The sequence below is a fragment of the Mchenga conophoros genome, linkage group LG13, assembly GCF_057382185.1.
Source record: "Mchenga conophoros isolate Kocher_MC1m ecotype Shallow Benthic linkage group LG13, M_conophoros_male_GT1.1, whole genome shotgun sequence".
In the NCBI taxonomy this organism is placed as follows: Eukaryota; Metazoa; Chordata; class Actinopteri; order Cichliformes; family Cichlidae; genus Mchenga; species Mchenga conophoros.
This window is the reverse complement of record NC_140538.1, coordinates 2542032-2559835: the sequence shown is the minus strand read 5'-3', so window position 1 is coordinate 2559835 and position 17804 is coordinate 2542032. Positions and strand designations below refer to the sequence as shown.

The following is a 17804-nucleotide window of genomic DNA, read 5'->3' as shown; positions in this document are numbered from 1 at the left end:
ACTCAGGTTAAACATGATATATGAGTCACTTAGATAACTTGAAAATGTTATTGTTTGGCTTTTTTTAGTATTGTATTTGTTCCTGAGTAAATCGGTTTGGCTGAGATTAAAGTTATAGTTTTTACACAGCTGAATAAACGTCAAGCAGACAGCTGATCATCAGAAGTGTGAGATGCTGGAGAATTTACTCCGGTGTCCTGTTATATTTTAGATAGCAAGGAGTTTATTAAACTTCACCGAAACAATCTGCAAATTTCATTTAAATTTAATAAACTATCATCTTGTCTTTATTTTTAGTTAGCACAGACCTGAAACACTTAAAGCTGTAAGCTAGTGATAGTTATATAAGAGCAGATGCTGCTGGTGCAATCCGGTTGTTCAGTCTGACGTCACTAGCGTGTCTGGGTCTAAACTCCGCTGCAGGTCCATATATCAAACGATCACTATGGGATTACTGAGAGTTAAAAACTGTCTAAAGTCTTACATCTTTAATAAAATGATCAGCGTTCTGCTCTACCAGGTGTAACAATTGAGTTTAACATCCAGGCATCCATGAAAACGGAATTTATGACATTTAACGGAGTTAGAAGTTAGCAGGGAGTTAGCTCGCTAGCTTCTATCTAAATACAATATAGCATGTCCTGACTGCGGGGTTTTGGAAACAAATTCAAACGTACAGCTCTGTTATCACTTCCAACATAAATGAAGACAGAAAGCTAAACAGCAGTGACGTTTGTAGGGTTACTGAAGTTGGGCTAGCTGCTATATAATGATGTGCTACGTGACCGCTAGCGACACAGCTATGTTAGCATAATATAAACAAGCTAACTTTTTTTCCACTTGATAAAAGTTAACGTGAGTGTTCTCGGTGGTCAGGGACAAATGTAATCGCATGGCAGGATGCTGTAAAAGGACCAAACTTCAGCCAGGAGAACAACTGAGATAATCCATCCACAATACGAGGTTAGTCATTCATATACTGCTGCATGGGCTGGGCTGTAGTTACATCCTAAGGTTTTAAAAACTGAGCTTAAATAAATGATTAGCGGTAATAAAAGCCGAGGGAGGTCAACAGTGATCACTGACTGTTTTAGGAGCTTTTTGAGATCAAATAGAAGAAAATACAAAACATTAAACATGTTAACAACACAAAAGCCATATTAAACGCAGACTACTTTAGACCCGGAAGTAGGATTCGTCACGTCATCACTTAACGACCGGATAAGCTGTACATTTTACGTCCAATGGATGATGATCTGATTAGTCGACTATCAAAATAATTGTTTGTGGCAGCCCTACACTGCAGACACGGAAACACAGAAACAAGTCGTCACAAAGCCCAGTTTTAGTTTTAACGATGCTCATCTTTCATTAAGAGTCTGTAGACAAACCTGGAGACAGTCCTGTGAGCCTGTGTGTGTGGTTTTAGGTTCCAGGTCAGAGGTCAGCGTGTGTGTGCTGCTGTTTAACTCAGTCCCAGCGTGCTGCGTGCTAACCATGTTACTTTAACTAAAAACAAGCTGACTGTACCTTTAAGGAACATTAACCCTGGCTTCATTGTTTACATCTGAAGCTTGTGTCACTCTGTGGCTCTGATTGGAGGTTTCACATGACAGTGAAGGATATTCCCCCGTCTGTGAGTGCTGCACATTTATGTGGTGATTTTCTTATTTTTAGACCAGCCTGCTTTTCTCTAATACTTTGTAAATTAGTCATCCGGCCCATAACAGCCTTCTTTGACCTTCTGTTCAGACTCATGGGTGTGAAAGGATGTGAGAGAGAATTCATTTCTACTGAGTAGAAATGAATTCTACTCGCCTCTGTCAGTGCGCCCCAGGGCAGCTGTGGCTACAATGTAGCTTGCTATCGCCAGTGTGTGAATGTGTGTGTGAATGGGTGAATGACTGAATGTAGTGTAAAGCGCTTTGGGGTCCTTAAGGACTAGAAAAGCGCTATACAAATGCAGGCCATTTGACCATTTACCAGTATAAACTCTGTAGCTGTACACACACACACACACACACGCTCGGTTTTATCAAATGTCAGTGAGATAAAGAGTAGAGTATAAATACGACAAAAAACCAAAGAAGAAGACGTCTGGAAGTTGTCGGGTATCATCCAGTAGAGACGGGTGTTCAGGTGTGTGTGTGTGTGTGTGTGTGTGTGTGACCTTGGCTCCACAGTTGTCATGCTCAGACCTCAGCTTCCCTGCCCTTGGCAATACGGTTGTTATAGCAACCGCGGCAGCTTGCAGGCTCATTGGCTGGCAGGTTGAGAAGGAACGTCTGAGCGTGTGTGTGTGTGCGTGCGTGCGTGTGTGTGTGTGTGTGTGTGTGTGTGTGTGTGCGTGTGTGTGTGTGTGGAGAGAGATACCATCTCTGAGATCAATGGAGCTTCGTGGCCGACACACCTGTTCTTTTTCTGCTTCTATTATTTCATACACGGCTGCTCCGTGTGCCACACACCTCTGCATGCACTGACCTTTCCGAACTACACACACAGACTCACACACACACAGGTCTCAGGTTAAGCTACAGGTACCACAGTGCAGTGAGCGTGCTGGTTGAACATCAGCCCCTGTGAGTAAATCTGTTCGTACTATTATTATTATTGCTGTTCCTCCAGATGCTCATGTTTATCCTCTGAACCAGCACACGGAGACACAATAACATCCTGATTTCATAAAAATGTAAACGCACCAGAAATGGGAGCAGTTTATTTTGACCCATCGACCCCGGGAGCTGAGGCTGGGTAAAAAGGAGCGTCAACAATTAAATGTTCAACTTTTACAAATATTGTCCTCATGTTCAGCTCTATCTTACCATCACAGTTCAAAATAAGCCTTCTTTTTATCAGACTGAAACAAGCCTCCCCTCAGAAATCCAGTTTTCCTCTTACTGACAGCAGGATAAGGACGGTGTTCCCACATTTATCCAGCCATGTTTTCCAGCTCCTGTGGGATCGCGTGCCGTCTCCATCCCAGCAGGCTAAAACTGCCCAGCCCGCCTCACTGTGCTGATTGGCTGACAGCAGCAGCAAAATGGATCCATGAGTGTCACACACCGGATCTGAGAGGACGGACAGTTTTGTCCGTCCTCTCAAACAGGAGACAGAAAATAAACTGGTGTCTGTGAGGTCACAGTGAGGAGACTCGGCGAAGGTCACGAAACACGACCTTTACAACAATAACAGAGCATGAGACTGTGTGTGTGTGTGTGTGTGTGTGTGTGTGTGTGCTGATAATGATGCCATTAAAGCAGCAGGTGTATTTATAGCGCTGTCTGCAAAGGAGAACATTGACCCTCTGAACGGGAGACGAAGAACGATCCTCCCGCGCCGATCGGCGCATCGGGCGACAAGAGAACGCCATCGAACTCGGTCCATCGCGGCAGTTGCTGCTTCATCCCATGACAGCTTGGCCGAGCGTGAATCTTCAAGGAACGTACTCCTCCAAGTTATTTTGGGTCTTCCTCGCCGTCTCTTTCCATTCCTCGGGTTCCACAGAACCGCGACACGGGTGGGTCTCGGGTCCGGTAGCCGAAGGATGTGAGCGGCGAATCTGAAACGGCACTTGGTGACTTGGACGTGGAGCGGCTTCCTCGTTAGTAACGCGATCCCGATATGTGATCTTGAGCAGCCGTCGAAGGCAACGCTGTTGGAAGATGTCGAAATCATTGTTGGGTCTGCGCCTCGCAGGCCTCGCTGGTTCAAAGACTCATCACCCGTGAAGAAAGAAAGACAAACAGCTCAACTTGCTAGCAAGGGGAGCCTGGTCAGATCCTCAGAGCAGCAGTGTGTGTGTGTGCATGTGGGTGTTTTTGTGTGACTTCCTGCTGATCGCAAAGGGTCACCTCCCCTCACCCTGCATATGACTCAACCCCTTTTTAACAGTCTCACCACACAGAAGCACAGGTGAGGCCATAAAGGGCAGGAAGTAAAACATCCTCCCTAAATAAGGACCAGAAGCTTACATGCAGTGTGCTGTTACCCTCGATGTGGGGAACAGAAAAATCTCTAAACATACAGGTTAAAACAAGGTTTACAGATTTAAGCACAACGACAGCATTTAACATTTCACTCTAACATTCATTAAAAAGTTTATTTCTACATGTTTATGATGATTCATCACTTCTACCACTGTGTGACACCAAATCCATCACGTAAAGCTGCGAGTGACGAATCGGTTCCAACATTAAATCTTTAAAATGATGTAAAAACGCTGCCACAGTCACTGCTGTGATGTTCGTGCGTGTGTTGTAGTTTTAAAGCAGCTCTTTGTTTGCCTGAGTAAAGTTTTGAGTGCTCCTTTACTCCTGCGTATACCTTATAGCCATATGTTCTCTGATTGGTCGTCTGTGTTATTACCTGTCTCCTCCCCTCCGTCCTTTGTCTTTCTAACGTCTCCGCCTCTTTCCTCCCTTCAGCCTGGCGCTGCACCCGGAGCGCTCCCTGGTGGCGACGGGTCAGGTGGGCAAGGATCCGTATGTGTGTGTGTGGGACACCTTCACCGCCCAGACCGTGTCACTGCTGCGTGACGGACACACACACGGCATCGCCTGCCTCGCATTCAGCGCTGATGGACAGGTGACGCGCACACACACACACACACACACACACACACACACACACACACACAGTCTAAGACTATGATTTTTAAAGATAAGGCTGGAATCAAATGTAAATTTTCTGGAAACTCTTTAGTTTTCATGTGAATGAATGAGCTGCATTAATAATTAATAATCCACCTTAAATCTACAGCATGCAGTGTAATGTAATCTTCAACACTGAGACCCTGCAGCTGGTGGGATCATTTCTATGTGAAGGATTTTGACAAAGATTTGACATTTATGCTGAACACAAACACATCCAGCATAAAAAGCATGAACGATGAAAGTCCTGCATTATTCTTAATGAGCACCAGGGGGCGACAGCAACAAGATTTCTGCTCCTTTAGAAGTGCGACACTTTGCGTCACACTGAGTAAAACATTAGAAATAAGGACCATCCAGCCCGCGCTCGCTGCACTCTCAGGCTTCGTGACATCTTTGATACCGTCTGTGGTTTTGAGTAAATAAGCCCGTGTGGCCCAGTGGGAATCTGTGGTCCACATAAACGCCGTCATCGGTGCTGTCGACTGATATTATTGCTTAGTAACAGGACTTGAGGCCTGTTTTTTGGGTTTACTGGGACCCAGATTATGACTCTGCCCGTGGGGCCCTCATGATGCTTGATGTGACGATAAGCAGACCTCTGAGGCTGAATGTGTCCTGGCGGCTTTTGTCAGATGAGTTTTGAAATTTCCGCTTTAGAAACGTGACAAAGATTTAGTCGTCCATCAGGGCTGTGGGCAGTAAATTTTTCTGCAGAGATAATGAAGCATTATGAAGTTTATCGGGGTCAGTCAAAGCCCAATAATCAATCTGTGTGTGTGTGTGTGTGTGTGTGTCCTGCATCAACCCAAAGGTCATAGAAGAATGACTCGGTGAGAGGAAGGAGGGGCAGGAAAAGGGCAGAGTGAGCTGAGAGGATGATGATAAAAGTAATGACATCATCCATCACTTTGGTTCAGTAACTTACAGTCAAAGGTGGAAAATGAGTGCGGTGCAACCCACCTGTCCTAAACTCACACACAGCATCAACCTCACATCATTTTCTCTACAGCTGCATCGATTTACCGCAGGTCGCTCTGTCAGAGGCGAGCACGCCTGGTCTTCAGACTCTGGCACGATGCACTTTGATTCTTTGGAAGAAGAACGCAGACATCGCGCTAAAGTTTGTGTCAGACCCTTGTGTCCTCACAGGGCTCCTCTCTGTGTCAATCAGCACAGTTATTAATGCTTTGTGTGCGACCCCATCGTGCTGCTGAAACACCTCTGAGGACTCCACAAACATCTGCAGGTGCTCCGTAGTATCGCACACCGACGATGGTAGCAGCTGCGACGTGACGCCTCTGTGGACGGGACTTGTTTTTCCTGCACATCCCACCTGCCTGGTTGGATTTCTGGGAAGTCCAATTGGAAAGCTTCCTCGAACTCTTCATCGTGCTCCTCAAACCCTTTCTGAGAACAGAGCAGAGCTTATTATCAGATGGACATCCTCTGTAATGGCCAGCAGGGGGCGGCTGGCTTCAGTGAGCGCTCTCCTGATCAGTTTATGGTCTCAGTCGCTGCTTTCGAGTCTTTTCAAGTCAACATCATATTAATTTAGGAAATTATCCTCCGGTTTGAGTGAGGCAGGACCAGAGAGCGGGACAGGGTTAAAGGTCAGCCCCAAGTCACGGCTGGTTTCAACACACTGAGAAACAATCAACCTCGTTACCGATGACTTTGTCAGTATTTTAAAGGAGCTCCTGAAAATCAAAACCTGATTCAAATTTGACCGACGGCTGATTAAAGATCGTCTTCTCGGGCGCGTCGGGTCGGAGAAACGTCGAGCGCTCGTTCTGTGACGTGTTTCTGTCATAACCAGCAGTTAATGTTGTAGTAGATCAGAATATGAACAGCCGTCCATCCTGTGGCTGATTGTACGTTTGCAGTCTGAATATTGAGGCACGTGTAGCCTTTAGCAGACATTGTGATTAACACCTCGGTGCACAAGCTCGATTCATGACGTGCTTTGGTCAACAGGAAGAGCAACAGTAGCAGGAGATGGTCTGCTTTAAGGCGTGGCTGATCAGTGCCGTCCTCAGTGTGATGCTTTTATTAAAACAGCGTTATTATTCCTTATACTGTGGAAGATGAGCTCTCTAAACACCGGTGGGTTTTTCCTCTCGTCTCCGTGACATGTGCAGTTTTAATAAAGATGCCTTTCACTCATTGCAGTCGCATATCTCCTGCTCCAGTGCTGGATGTTCACAGCCAATCAGAAGAACATTGTCTTAGAGAGGGGAGGAGTTACAACTGCTGCACTGAGGCTCATGAGATAAAGAAGGATTACTTTGAACTGTGAATCATGCAAAGCTGCTGAAGGACATCAGCTGACTCTGAAACCTGAAAATGGGTCAAGATCAAGTCCAGGTTCAGATTTCTGGCTTTTGTAAATGTGAATATTAAAGCGCGTTGCTCCTGAAGCATTGGTTGCTTTCTGCGATCACATGTAGACTCGTACGTGTAGTGACGTTCGTGTCCTCGTGCTTCCCGGACTTTTTTTAGTCCGATCAGATTCCCAGGAGCTGTAATCCAGGAAGCAGACGCTCCATTTGTTCTGCCATTGACTGTCTCGTTCTGCTCCTGACCTAAATGTAGTACGGGATGTGCACGCACATCTCTCTGCATGTTTGATTTCACTCATCTGTGTGTGTGTGTGTGTGTGTGTGTGTGTGTGTGTGCAGCCTGAGCAAATAGTTCCCTCTCAGCCACCTGGAGTGCTGGAGTTGCTTTTATACGCCTCCTTTTCCCTCCCGCTGACTCCACCGTGACTCATTTAGCAAACAAACCTGGTGGAGTCGCTCTGAGTTTACCGGCAGCGCCGCGTCTGACGGCAGCGCCGCGTCTGACGGCAGCGCCACAGACGCCAAACTCGGTGTCGTGTCAACACGTTAGAATAACTTCTAACGAATGCTTCCCCCAGTCCCTGCAGGTCCCTCCCGTCGTGTCAGCCTGCGGCTGGGAAAATGAAACGCGTCACAAACCAACATATGAAATAACCCTGGGTGTGAGTGGGCGGCGTGCGCGGTAAATAAACTGTTTCTCAGCAACTGATGCTGAAATAAGAAAATCAATAGAGCTGTAAAGAGCGAAATCATAAATAACAGCAGCTTAGAGTCAGACCCGCCTTCACTCACAGAGTACATGATGATGGTGCTGACGGGTTTATCAGCTCTGTTCACGTGCAGCTCAGCTTACAAAATACCCGAATACCTGAAGGTGGGCGTGGACCCGGAGCTGAGGACCATCTTCATCAACCATCTCAGACGTGCTCTCGCTGTCCTCTTTCTGCCGTTTGGTGGCGTTTCTGTGCGTTAGGGAGCGTCAACATGAAAACACCTTAACCATCATCCTCCAGCTCTCCTGTGCTCCACAGCTCCGTAGCCACCCGCCATCGTTATCTGTCGACGGCCCAACATCGCTTCACTAATGATGAGATTTCCATCCAAACGTCCTTCAGTCTGAAGACGGTTCGTCATCTTTGGAATTTAAACATATAGAAATGAAAGCAGTGTTGTCTGCAGGGCGGAGCCACACTGTGGGGGGGCCTAACTTTAACTTCCAGGTGTTTTACAGGAAGTGAGGCGTTCCTTTCAAAGCGATTGTGAAAGAAGAACTAATCATTTGATTTGGGTCGAGCATTAAAAGAGAGAGCGGTAAAGGTCGGCTGAATAATACAGCACCCATCGTGCACGTCAACATATTTATTATAAGATAAGGACTCGTGCACGCCACGATGTGGCTGACGAGTGTTTACGATGTACGATGAGACAATCTTCTTCTGCAAAATCACCTTTAAATTCAAACGACTTCTAATTCCTGACGGCGGGATTATTTCCTCCTGATTCTCGTGTATTTACAGGAAAACACTGTAAGTTAAATAAAATGAAATTCCATTAACCTCTTAAGCCCCAAACCTACCTGACCTTTTGCCCCCGTATCAGGGGCGTTGGGGCTTAAGCGGTTAATTAGGAATTCTGCTCTTAGTCCTGTTAATAAGTGTTAGCAGTGACCTGGCCTGGTCCTTGCTGTCAGCTCCTGACGGACTCAGTGAAGACACTAAAAACCTGTTTTTTACTTTGGTTTTGATTTGTGATTCTAACCGTGGAGCCTGGAAAAGCTGAAGTCTTTGTGAGCGTCACAGCAGGACGACTCTGGAAGGTCTGATGCTGAAAACACATCAAACGTTTGCTGGAAAACCAGATCTGAAGGTGTCGTTGAGGTCAGACGGTGATGAAACTGCCAATAAGCTGCACTGGTTCTGGTTTCTGTGGACGTGAGTGATATTAATGAAAACGCTGTCGCTGCTGCTGAGCTGTGAGGCGACTCTGTGAATGCTGAGCCAGCAGTTTCTGCCCCTGGCACTGACTTTGGATGACTGAACATCTCAGGCTAAATCAAAATAAACACACAATCAATAAAATAATCATAACTCCAGCTTAATAATAAATCAAGTGTGCAGGCTGTGGCTGATTTATTGAGGACTGCTGTGAAGCTGAATCCTTTATGATCTGCTGAGTCTTTGATCACTGAAGGAGCGCAGACGTCTGTTTGCGCAGCAGCTCGACGCTCCTTTCAGGTATTCTTCCCGTTAACCTTTCAATTCAATTCAATTCAATTTTATTCATATAGCGCCAAATCACAACAAAAGTCGCCTCAAGGCGCTTCATAGATACAGAGGAAACCCCAACAATCATATGACCCCCTGTGAGCAGCACTTTGGCGACAGTGGGAAGGAAAAACTCCCTTTTAACAGGAAGAAACCTCCGGCAGAACCAGGCTCAGGGAGGGGCGGGGCCATCTGCTGTGATTGGTTGGGGTGAGAGAAGGAAGACAGGATAAAGACATGCTGTGGAAGAGAACCAGAGATTAATAACAGATATGATTCAGTGCAGAGAGGTCTGTTAATACATAGTGAGTGAGGAAGGTGACTGGAAAGGAAAAACTCAATGCATCATGGGAATCCCCGGCAGCCTACGTCTATTGCAGCATAACTAAGGGAGGATTCAGGGTCACCTGGTCCAGCCCTAACTATATGCTTTAGCAAAAAGGAAAGTTTGAAGCCTAATCTTGAAAGTAGAGATAGTGTCTGTCTCCTGAATCCAAACTGGAAGCTGGTTCCACAGAAGAGGGGCCTGAAAAGTGAAGGCTCTGCCTCCCATTCTACTTTTAAATACTCTAGGAACAACAAGTAGGCCTGCAGAGCGAGAGCTAAGTGCTCTAATAGGCTGATATGGTACTACAAGGTCATTAAGATAAGATGGGGCCTGATTATTTAAGACCTTGTATGTGAGGAGCAGGATTTTGAATTCTGGATTTAACAGGAAGCCAAAACAGGAGAAATCTGCTCTCTCTTTCTAGTCCCTGTCAGGACTCTTGCTGCAGCATTTTGGATCAGCTGAAGGCTTTTCAGGGAGTTTTTAGGACTTCCTGATAATAATGAATTACAGTCGTCCAGCCTGGAAGTAATAAATGCATGAACTAGTTTTTCAGCGTCACTCTGAGACAGGATATTTCTAATTTTAGAGATGTTGCACAAATGGAAGAAAGCAGTCTGATATATTTGTTTAATATGTGCGTTGAAGGACATGTCCTGGTCAAACATGACTCCAAGGTTCCTCACAGTGTTACTGGAGGCCAAGGTAATGCCATCCAGAGTAAGAATCTGCTTAGATACCATATTTCTAAGATTTTCAGGGCCGAGTACAATAACCTCAGTTTTATCTGAATTAAGAAGCAGAAAGTTAGCGGCCATCCAGGTCTTTATGCCTTTAAGACATTCCTGCAGTTTGACCTCAGCCTTTCCAAGCAAACCTTTGAAAACGCTTTAAAGGTTTGGTCGTTAGAAATAAACTTGAGTTCATCTGAAATGTTGCAGAGTTGCTATATTTACACTTACAAACACGTCACATGAGCGTCAGGCTAATCGAGCAGGGAGCCCCGCCCTCTGTCAGCTTGGATTAAGCTTTTGCACGTATGAAGCAGATGAGCTGTCAGATTTCTGCACGTTCAGCCTCTTTTTTAAATTGTTTGTAGACATTTTGGATGCGTAACCGTCCTCGTCTCTCCTCCGCAGCGGCTGGCCTCGGTCGGCCTGGACGCCAAGAACACGGTGTGTATCTGGGAGTGGAAGAGAGGGAAGATCCTGGCCACGGCCACGGGACACTCGGACAGGGTGAGAGCGTGCACCAATCAGCTTCCTCTGCAGTTAAGCCTCGCTGCTTGCCGCCGTCTGGCAAAGCCTCTGGGCGGTGCCGTCTGAGCGGGACAGAAAATCAGCGTGAAGCACCACACACCAATCAGATCTCAATAAAAAATCTTTTACAGAGTTTGAAAGTGTTTCCTTCTCATCGTACTTCCACTGTGCATGCACGCGTTTTCACATAAACCCGATAACGGACGTTTCTTCTGTTCTCCAGATCTTTGACATCTGCTGGGATCCGTTTCAGCAAAGCCGCCTGGTGAGCTGCGGCGTGAAGCACATCAAGGTAACGCAGAAATCGTCGTTTTGTGCTCGTCTCCAGAAATGTGGAAGTAAAATGTAACGTATTCCTCCTACCCAGAAATATGACTGGTCAGCACATTGACCTTCTCCACCTTCATGTAGCCGCTTAGTTTCACTCGAGGTAATAAAATAGTTCCTCTGAACGCCCGTCATTAAATATCTCTAACGAGCCGAGAAGGAAGCAGATATAAAAGCTGGAGACAACTCCCAGCTCAGCTTCTCTCATCCAATCAGAGTCCAGTCCAGATATCAAAAAGCACCTTTACATGGTTCACTGCTGTGGATTTAAATACAAGACAAATCTAGGACAATTTAGATTGTTTTTTCTTTTTTATTTGCTGTTTTGAACACAAACACGACCAAAGCGTGCTCGGTGAGTTGGTGGAGATCACTCTTCCCCAGCCTGCTGGAGCCTCCTTCCCAGTGCTCTCAGTGTTCTCCTCAGTGGTATGCGCGGTAACCCTCTCGCAGGTGCGTCCTCGGCACTCTCTGTTTGGGTTCCTTGTTCCCTCCGCAGACCACTTTCTCTCGCGTCTCCGTCACTTTCTCTCGCATCTCCGTCACTTTCTCTCGCGTCTCCGTCACTTTCTCTCGCATCTCCGTCACTTTCTCTCGCATCTCCGTCACTTTCTCTCGCGTCTCCGTCACTTTCTCTCGCATCTCCGTCACTTTCTGTCGTGTCTCCATCGCTCTCCAGAAACTCTTCCATGAAGCGGTCTAAAACCGGAAAGCCATCCTCCATGAAATGTTCAATGATGCTCATCACATCTTCACGTAGCTTTTCCAACGCCTCTGGCCTGTAGATTCCATGAATGGTGGCCACTTCATGACTGGCTTTAGCGTCCTTAGCCCCGTTTTTCTTTTTAGGCTTGTGTTTCAGGTCGTGGTCCATGTTTGCTTCTGTGTTTGTGAAGAAGTAAGCTCAGGTGTGTTTAGTTTTAAACTCTGCAGAGGGAACTGCGATGTAGCCGTTGTCAAGGTGATCATTGGTTCTTATGCAGACAGGGAGGGCGGCAGATTTTCATAGCATAACTTTAACCTTTCACATGCTCACTGTGGTGGTCTGAGCTGAATTTGTTGGGACATCTTGTGCTGACACAGTAAAACATGCTGTGCTTCATAAATTAGAGTCAGAAAGAAGGAAAAGGGAGGGCTTGTTTTAGGGCGGGGCTACTGTGTGATTGACACTTCTGGTGCCCGTTGGTCTTTCAGTTAGCCCCTCCCCTCACTCTTTACATGTGCTTTTGAAACTAAGTCCATCGTTAATCTGTAACGTATTCCTCCTACCCAGAAATATGACTGGTCAGCACATTGACCTTCTCCACCTTCATGTAGCCGCTTAGTTTCACTCGAGGTAATAAAATAGTTCCTCTGAACGCCCGTCATTAAATATCTCTAACGAGCCGAGAAGGAAGCAGATATAAAAGCTGGAGACAACTCCCAGCTCAGCTTCTCTCATCCAATCAGAGTCCAGTCCAGATATCAAAAAGCACCTTTACATGGTTCACTGCTGTGGATTTAAATACAAGACAAATCCAGGACAATTTAGATTGTTTTTTCTTTTTTATTTGCTGTTTTGAACACAAACACGACCAAAGCGTGCTCGGTGAGTTGGTGGAGATCACTCTTCCCCAGCCTGCTGGAGCCTCCTTCCCAGTGCTCTCAGTGTTCTCCTCAGTGGTATGCGCGGTAACCCTCTCGCAGGTGCGTCCTCGGCACTCTCTGTTTGGGTTCCTTGTTCCCTCCGCAGACCCCTTTCTCTCGCGTCTCCGTCACTTTCTCTCGCATCTCCGTCACTTTCTCTCGCGTCTCCGTCACTTTCTCTCGCATCTCCGTCACTTTCTCTCGCATCTCCGTCACTTTCTCTCGCATCTCCGTCACTTTCTCTCGCATCTCCGTCACTTTCTCTCGCGTCTCCGTCACTTTCTCTCGCATCTCCGTCACTTTCTCTCGCATCTCCGTCACTTTCTCTCGGGTCTCCGTCACTTTCTCTCGCATCTCCGTCACTTTCTGTCGTGTCTCCATCGCTCTCCAGAAACTCTTCCATGAAGCGGTCTAAAACCGGAAAGCCATCCTCCATGAAATGTTCAATGATGCTCATCACATCTTCACGTAGCTTTTCCAACGCCTCTGGCCTGTAGATTCCATGAATGGTGGCCACTTCATGACTGGCTTTAGCGTCCTCAGCCCTGTTTTTCTTTTTAGGCTTGTGTTTCAGGTCGTGGTCCATGTTTGCTTCTGTGTTTGTGAAGAAGTAAGCTCAGGTGTGTTTAGTTTTAAACTCTGCAGAGGGAACTGCGATGTAGCCGTTGTCAAGGTGATCATTGGTTCTTATGCAGACAGGGAGGGCGGCAGATTTTCATAGCATAACTTTAACCTTTCACATGCTCACTGTGGTGGTCTGAGCTGAATTTGTTGGGACATCTTGTGCTGACACAGTAAAACATGCTGTGCTTCATAAATTAGAGTCAGAAAGAAGGAAAAGGGAGGGCTTGTTTTAGGGCGGGGCTACTGTGTGATTGACACTTCTGGTGCCCGTTGGTCTTTCAGTTAGCCCCTCCCCTCACTCTTTACATGTGCTTTTGAAACTAAGTCCATCGTTAATCTGCGTCTAGGACGCAGATCTGGCCTCGAACAGTAAGAAGGTGTCTCCCCGTCTCCTTCCTGACCGCCTCCGTTTGTGTTCGCAGTTCTGGTCCCTGTGCGGTAACGCTCTCACACCAAAGCGGGGGATTTTCGGGAAGACGGGCGACCTGCAGACCATCTTGTGTGTGGCCTCGGCTAAAGATGACATCACGTACTCCGGGGCGCTTAACGGAGACATTTACGTCTGGAAGGGACTCAACCTGATCCGAACGGTCCAGTCCGCCCACAGCGTGAGTCTCACCTCTGCTTCCCGTCGCAGCAGAAGGCCAGCGTGACACTCGTCTGCACGTCTGGCTGACGTGGGTCCATCGTTGCTTCATTGTGTGGATGCGTGTGTGTTCTCAGGCCGGTATCTTCAGCATGTATTCCTGCGAGGAGGGCTTCGCCACGGGCGGCAGAGACGGCTGCATCCGACTGTGGGACGTCGACTTCAAACCCATCACTAAGATCGACCTGCGAGAGGCCGAGCAGGGATACAAAGGTACGGTCACGGGGTCACCGCAGGTCATTACAGCAGCAAAGGTGACAGTGTTGCATCACACAGGTGCACACAGGGACGAGGTCTCAGCTTCTAACACGATTTAACAGAAAAGGTTCGTTTGAGGCTGCAAAGTTAAGGTACGGAGAGGGGCTCAGGTGGGAGGGAGGGGCTCAGGTGGGAGGGAGGGGCGGGTTTATCTCTATTCTAAACAATGAGGAGGAACGGTCCTTACATCCCGACGGTTCTTTGTCAGCTGAAGGTTTTAAAATGACCTGATTTTCTTTGAGGAGGTTTCTCATCTTTATTTGACCTGATTCAGCTCAAATCCAGAGGTGGTGGCTGTTTGAACCCCTCGCCTCCCCCTCCTCTGAAATGTTGCTGCCCAGCAGGAGGTGCAGACGTACGCTCTTCCTTCAGGAGCAGCTCGAGGGCGAGCCATTAATCCCACCGCCTCCTTTTAAAATCTCCTCTCTGAAGATTTTGAGGAAGAAGTTAAAAAGGAAGAAAAGATGAAAGGAAGGAGGCAAAAGTTTTGTCAGTTTGAAACGAGTTCTCCTCTTTAACACATCTCTGCTGCAGACACGATGGAGCTTCTGATTAACCGTCAAAGTTCATCTCCTCAAAAACATCCTGAAACCAGTCGCTGTGACATCTGTGGACAGGAAATGTGGGAGCATCCTGCTCTAGGACAGCTTTGCATGATTCTCCTTGTTTCTTATAACGCTCAACGGTTTGAATCCGTCCGAGTTCTGACATTGACCGACGTGACCCAACAGATACAAACCTGCCATCTCATGGTGGATTAGTCTGAAAGGCTGCTAATATATCGGCGCCTAAAAATGTTGGAGTTCCACGCCCGATGAGACGACGAGCCCGTCCTCTTCGCCTCTCGCTGCTCTGTACGTGGACAGGAAGTCGCTTTGTTTCTGCTTCCTTCTCCTCTCCCGCGGTGCGCCGCGCTCTTCCTGCGTCTGAAGCTGAAGAAAAAATAATCGTTCCCAGTTATTTCCCACGTGCCTCACAAACTCCTCTGCTGTCGGCCTGTTTTGGCTGCTGAACCTCTGGAGTTTCTAACAACATTACAGGAAAACATCACATGCTGAGCGATGCCATCAGCCACAGCAGATGCTCTTAATTGGCGAGCGCTGAGCTGCTGAGCAGCCCTGCTAATTACATTTCCGATGGTGGAAAAAAGCAGTTTTAGCAGCAAAAGTTTAAAAAAACACGAAGGTTGAAGCCGAGCTGAGTCAGCAGGTTGAACTACATTCACAAAGTCCAGATCTCCCTCTGATCAGACACCTCCTGCGCTCCTCCTGGGGGTGTTCTGAACTGAGATGAATGATGTGAGTGTCCACGTGTCTCTGCTGTAGTGCAGGTGTGCGTTTCAGTCGAACCGGATTCTTTTCCTAAAACTAACCGAATCATTTTTGGTGCTTTTAAAGTGAAAATAAAAAACGAAGCAGTCCAGAGGTTCATGGAGCTCCGTCCACCCTCACCTGGCTGCACCGCCACCTCTCCAGCGTTTATTTAGTGGATTTAACCACCGAGTTCATCAAGACCGAGGACCTGCTTCCTCTGCAGCGCTGTCGTCTTCCATTTTTATCCTCCTGTTTGCTTCTTTTCCTCTCCACTGGTTTTATTTTTGTCTTTCTCCTGATGTTTTGACAGTTTTGTGTCACCTTACCTTCTCCTTTCCTCTCCTCCCTCCTTCAGGTCTGTCTATTCGCAGCGTCTGCTGGCGAGCCGACCGGATCCTGGCAGGGACGCAGGACAGCGAGATCTTTGAGGTGAGGAAGAAGACGAAACCTCACGCTGTTCCCTCCCTGCGGCGACGCGTTTCAAAGAGTTTTATTTTTGTGAAGACCTCCTGCTGACACGCAGGCAACAAAATGTTCTCATTAATCAAAACTGTGAAGAGTTTCTAATGTCAGGCAGTTTTAGCAGCTCAGATCGGCACTGAAACGTGCGTGATGTGGTGCTTTAAAATGTGAAAACCTGCTCTTGAGTTGTTGTACCTGTGCAGGTGATGGTGCGGGACCGGGACAAGCCGCTGCTCATCATGCAGGGACACAGCGAGGGCGAGCTGTGGGCGCTCGACGTTCACCCCAAAAAGCCTCTGGCTGTCACCGGCAGCGACGACCGCTCCGTCAGGTCGGTGCTCTCTTTGGACTGTGAATCATGCAAAGCTACTGTGGCTGAGTGTGAAAATGGAAGCACAGAGCTGAGGCGAGCAGAGTGATACAGATCCTTACACTGAGTGCTGCTTTGGCTCTTCCTCACAAAATCACTTTGTTTTCATCTGTTATGAACAAAAACTGACAAATCTGAACCTGAAACAACCTGAAATCAGCTCATGGAGACATCATGTTGCATTTGTACCTTTCTTAAAAATATCAAAGATTATAAATTTAACTTGTTGATTACACCTCTGTGTGTGTGTGTGTGTGTGTGTGTGTGTGTGTGTGTGTGTGTGTGTGTGTGTGTGTGTGTCAGGTTGTGGAGTCTGGTGGATCACGCCCTCATCGCTCGCTGTAACATGGAGGAGGCGGTGCGCAGTGTGGCGTTCAGCGTGGACGGATCCCAGCTGGCTCTGGGCATGAAGGACGGATCCTTCACTGTGCTGAGAGTCAGGTGACACACACACACACACACAGCTCTTAATTGGTTTCCTATGTGAATGACAGATTATGTGCGTCCAGTCTTGGTGCCTGTGTACAAATTAAAGCTGTTTCTGTAAAGTGTTGATGGTTTTCTTCCTCTCTCTGTCCTGTGGTGTCCCCCAAGGCTCTAGTTTTGGCCCATTACTGCTTTCTTTACATACGTTAAAATGTCTTAAAGACCTAAAGAATAAACATGAATTTAATTTTATGTTTGTGAAAGAATAAAACAGGTTGTTATGTTTGTGCTGCCTCCGTTGGCCACTCAGCGTCATGCATCCATCAGTCTGGGACACGAACATGTGATTACTCCAGTTTTGGAGTCACTGCATTGACTTCCTGTCAGTTTTAGGCTTGATTTGATTGTTTTAAAGATTTTAAATGTGCCGGCACGGCTGCACCGGTCTGATCCTAGTCGTGTTCACGCTCCTGTCAGAGCATCGCGGCCTGCTGATCAGGTGATCGTCCATATTAGGATTTAGACTTAAAGTTAGAGCGATGGAGCTTTTTCAGCTCTTACTCCGAATCTCTGGAATATCGAATACCGTCCCATTTCACCGCCCGACCCGTTTCTACTTTTAAGATTTCTGCTTATAATCAAACTCATTTCTACTCTCTGGCCTTTAACTTGAACAAGCCTTTACGTTAAATGTGCTGTACGAACACAGTCACGCTGTTTTTGTAACGTATGCGTGTGCTGGTCTCCGCTCCTCTCAGAGACATGACTGAGGTCGTTCACATCAAGGACAGGAAGGAGGTGATCCACGAGATGAAGTTCTCGCCGGACGGCGCCTACCTCGCTGTCGGCTCCAACGATGGACTGGTGGACATCTACGCTGTCGCCCAGAGATACAAGAAGGTCGTGTTGG

At 47.2% G+C, this 17804-nt stretch overlaps 1 protein-coding gene across 3 annotated transcripts in view; it reads left to right on the top strand.

The window, feature by feature from the left end:
* The window catches only part of LOC146560651 (echinoderm microtubule-associated protein-like 6), a 68619-nt gene that overhangs the window by 21263 nt on the left and 29552 nt on the right, over positions 1–17804 (top strand). For 2 of the 3 annotated variants that reach the window (XM_085296061.1, XM_085296060.1), the window contains exons 2-10: positions 4425–4584; positions 10723–10821; positions 11066–11134; positions 13842–14027; positions 14143–14278; positions 15992–16065; positions 16302–16429; positions 16772–16909; positions 17653–17794. In XM_085296061.1, the coding sequence (XP_085152187.1) occupies positions 4425–4584; positions 10723–10821; positions 11066–11134; positions 13842–14027; positions 14143–14278; positions 15992–16065; positions 16302–16429; positions 16772–16909; positions 17653–17794 (1132 nt within the window). Of the gene's footprint in view, positions 1–4424; positions 4585–10722; positions 10822–11065; positions 11135–11484; positions 12506–13841; positions 14028–14142; positions 14279–15991; positions 16066–16301; positions 16430–16771; positions 16910–17652; positions 17795–17804 lie in introns of those variants that run through there. The other variant, XM_085296062.1, reaches the window with a different exon arrangement.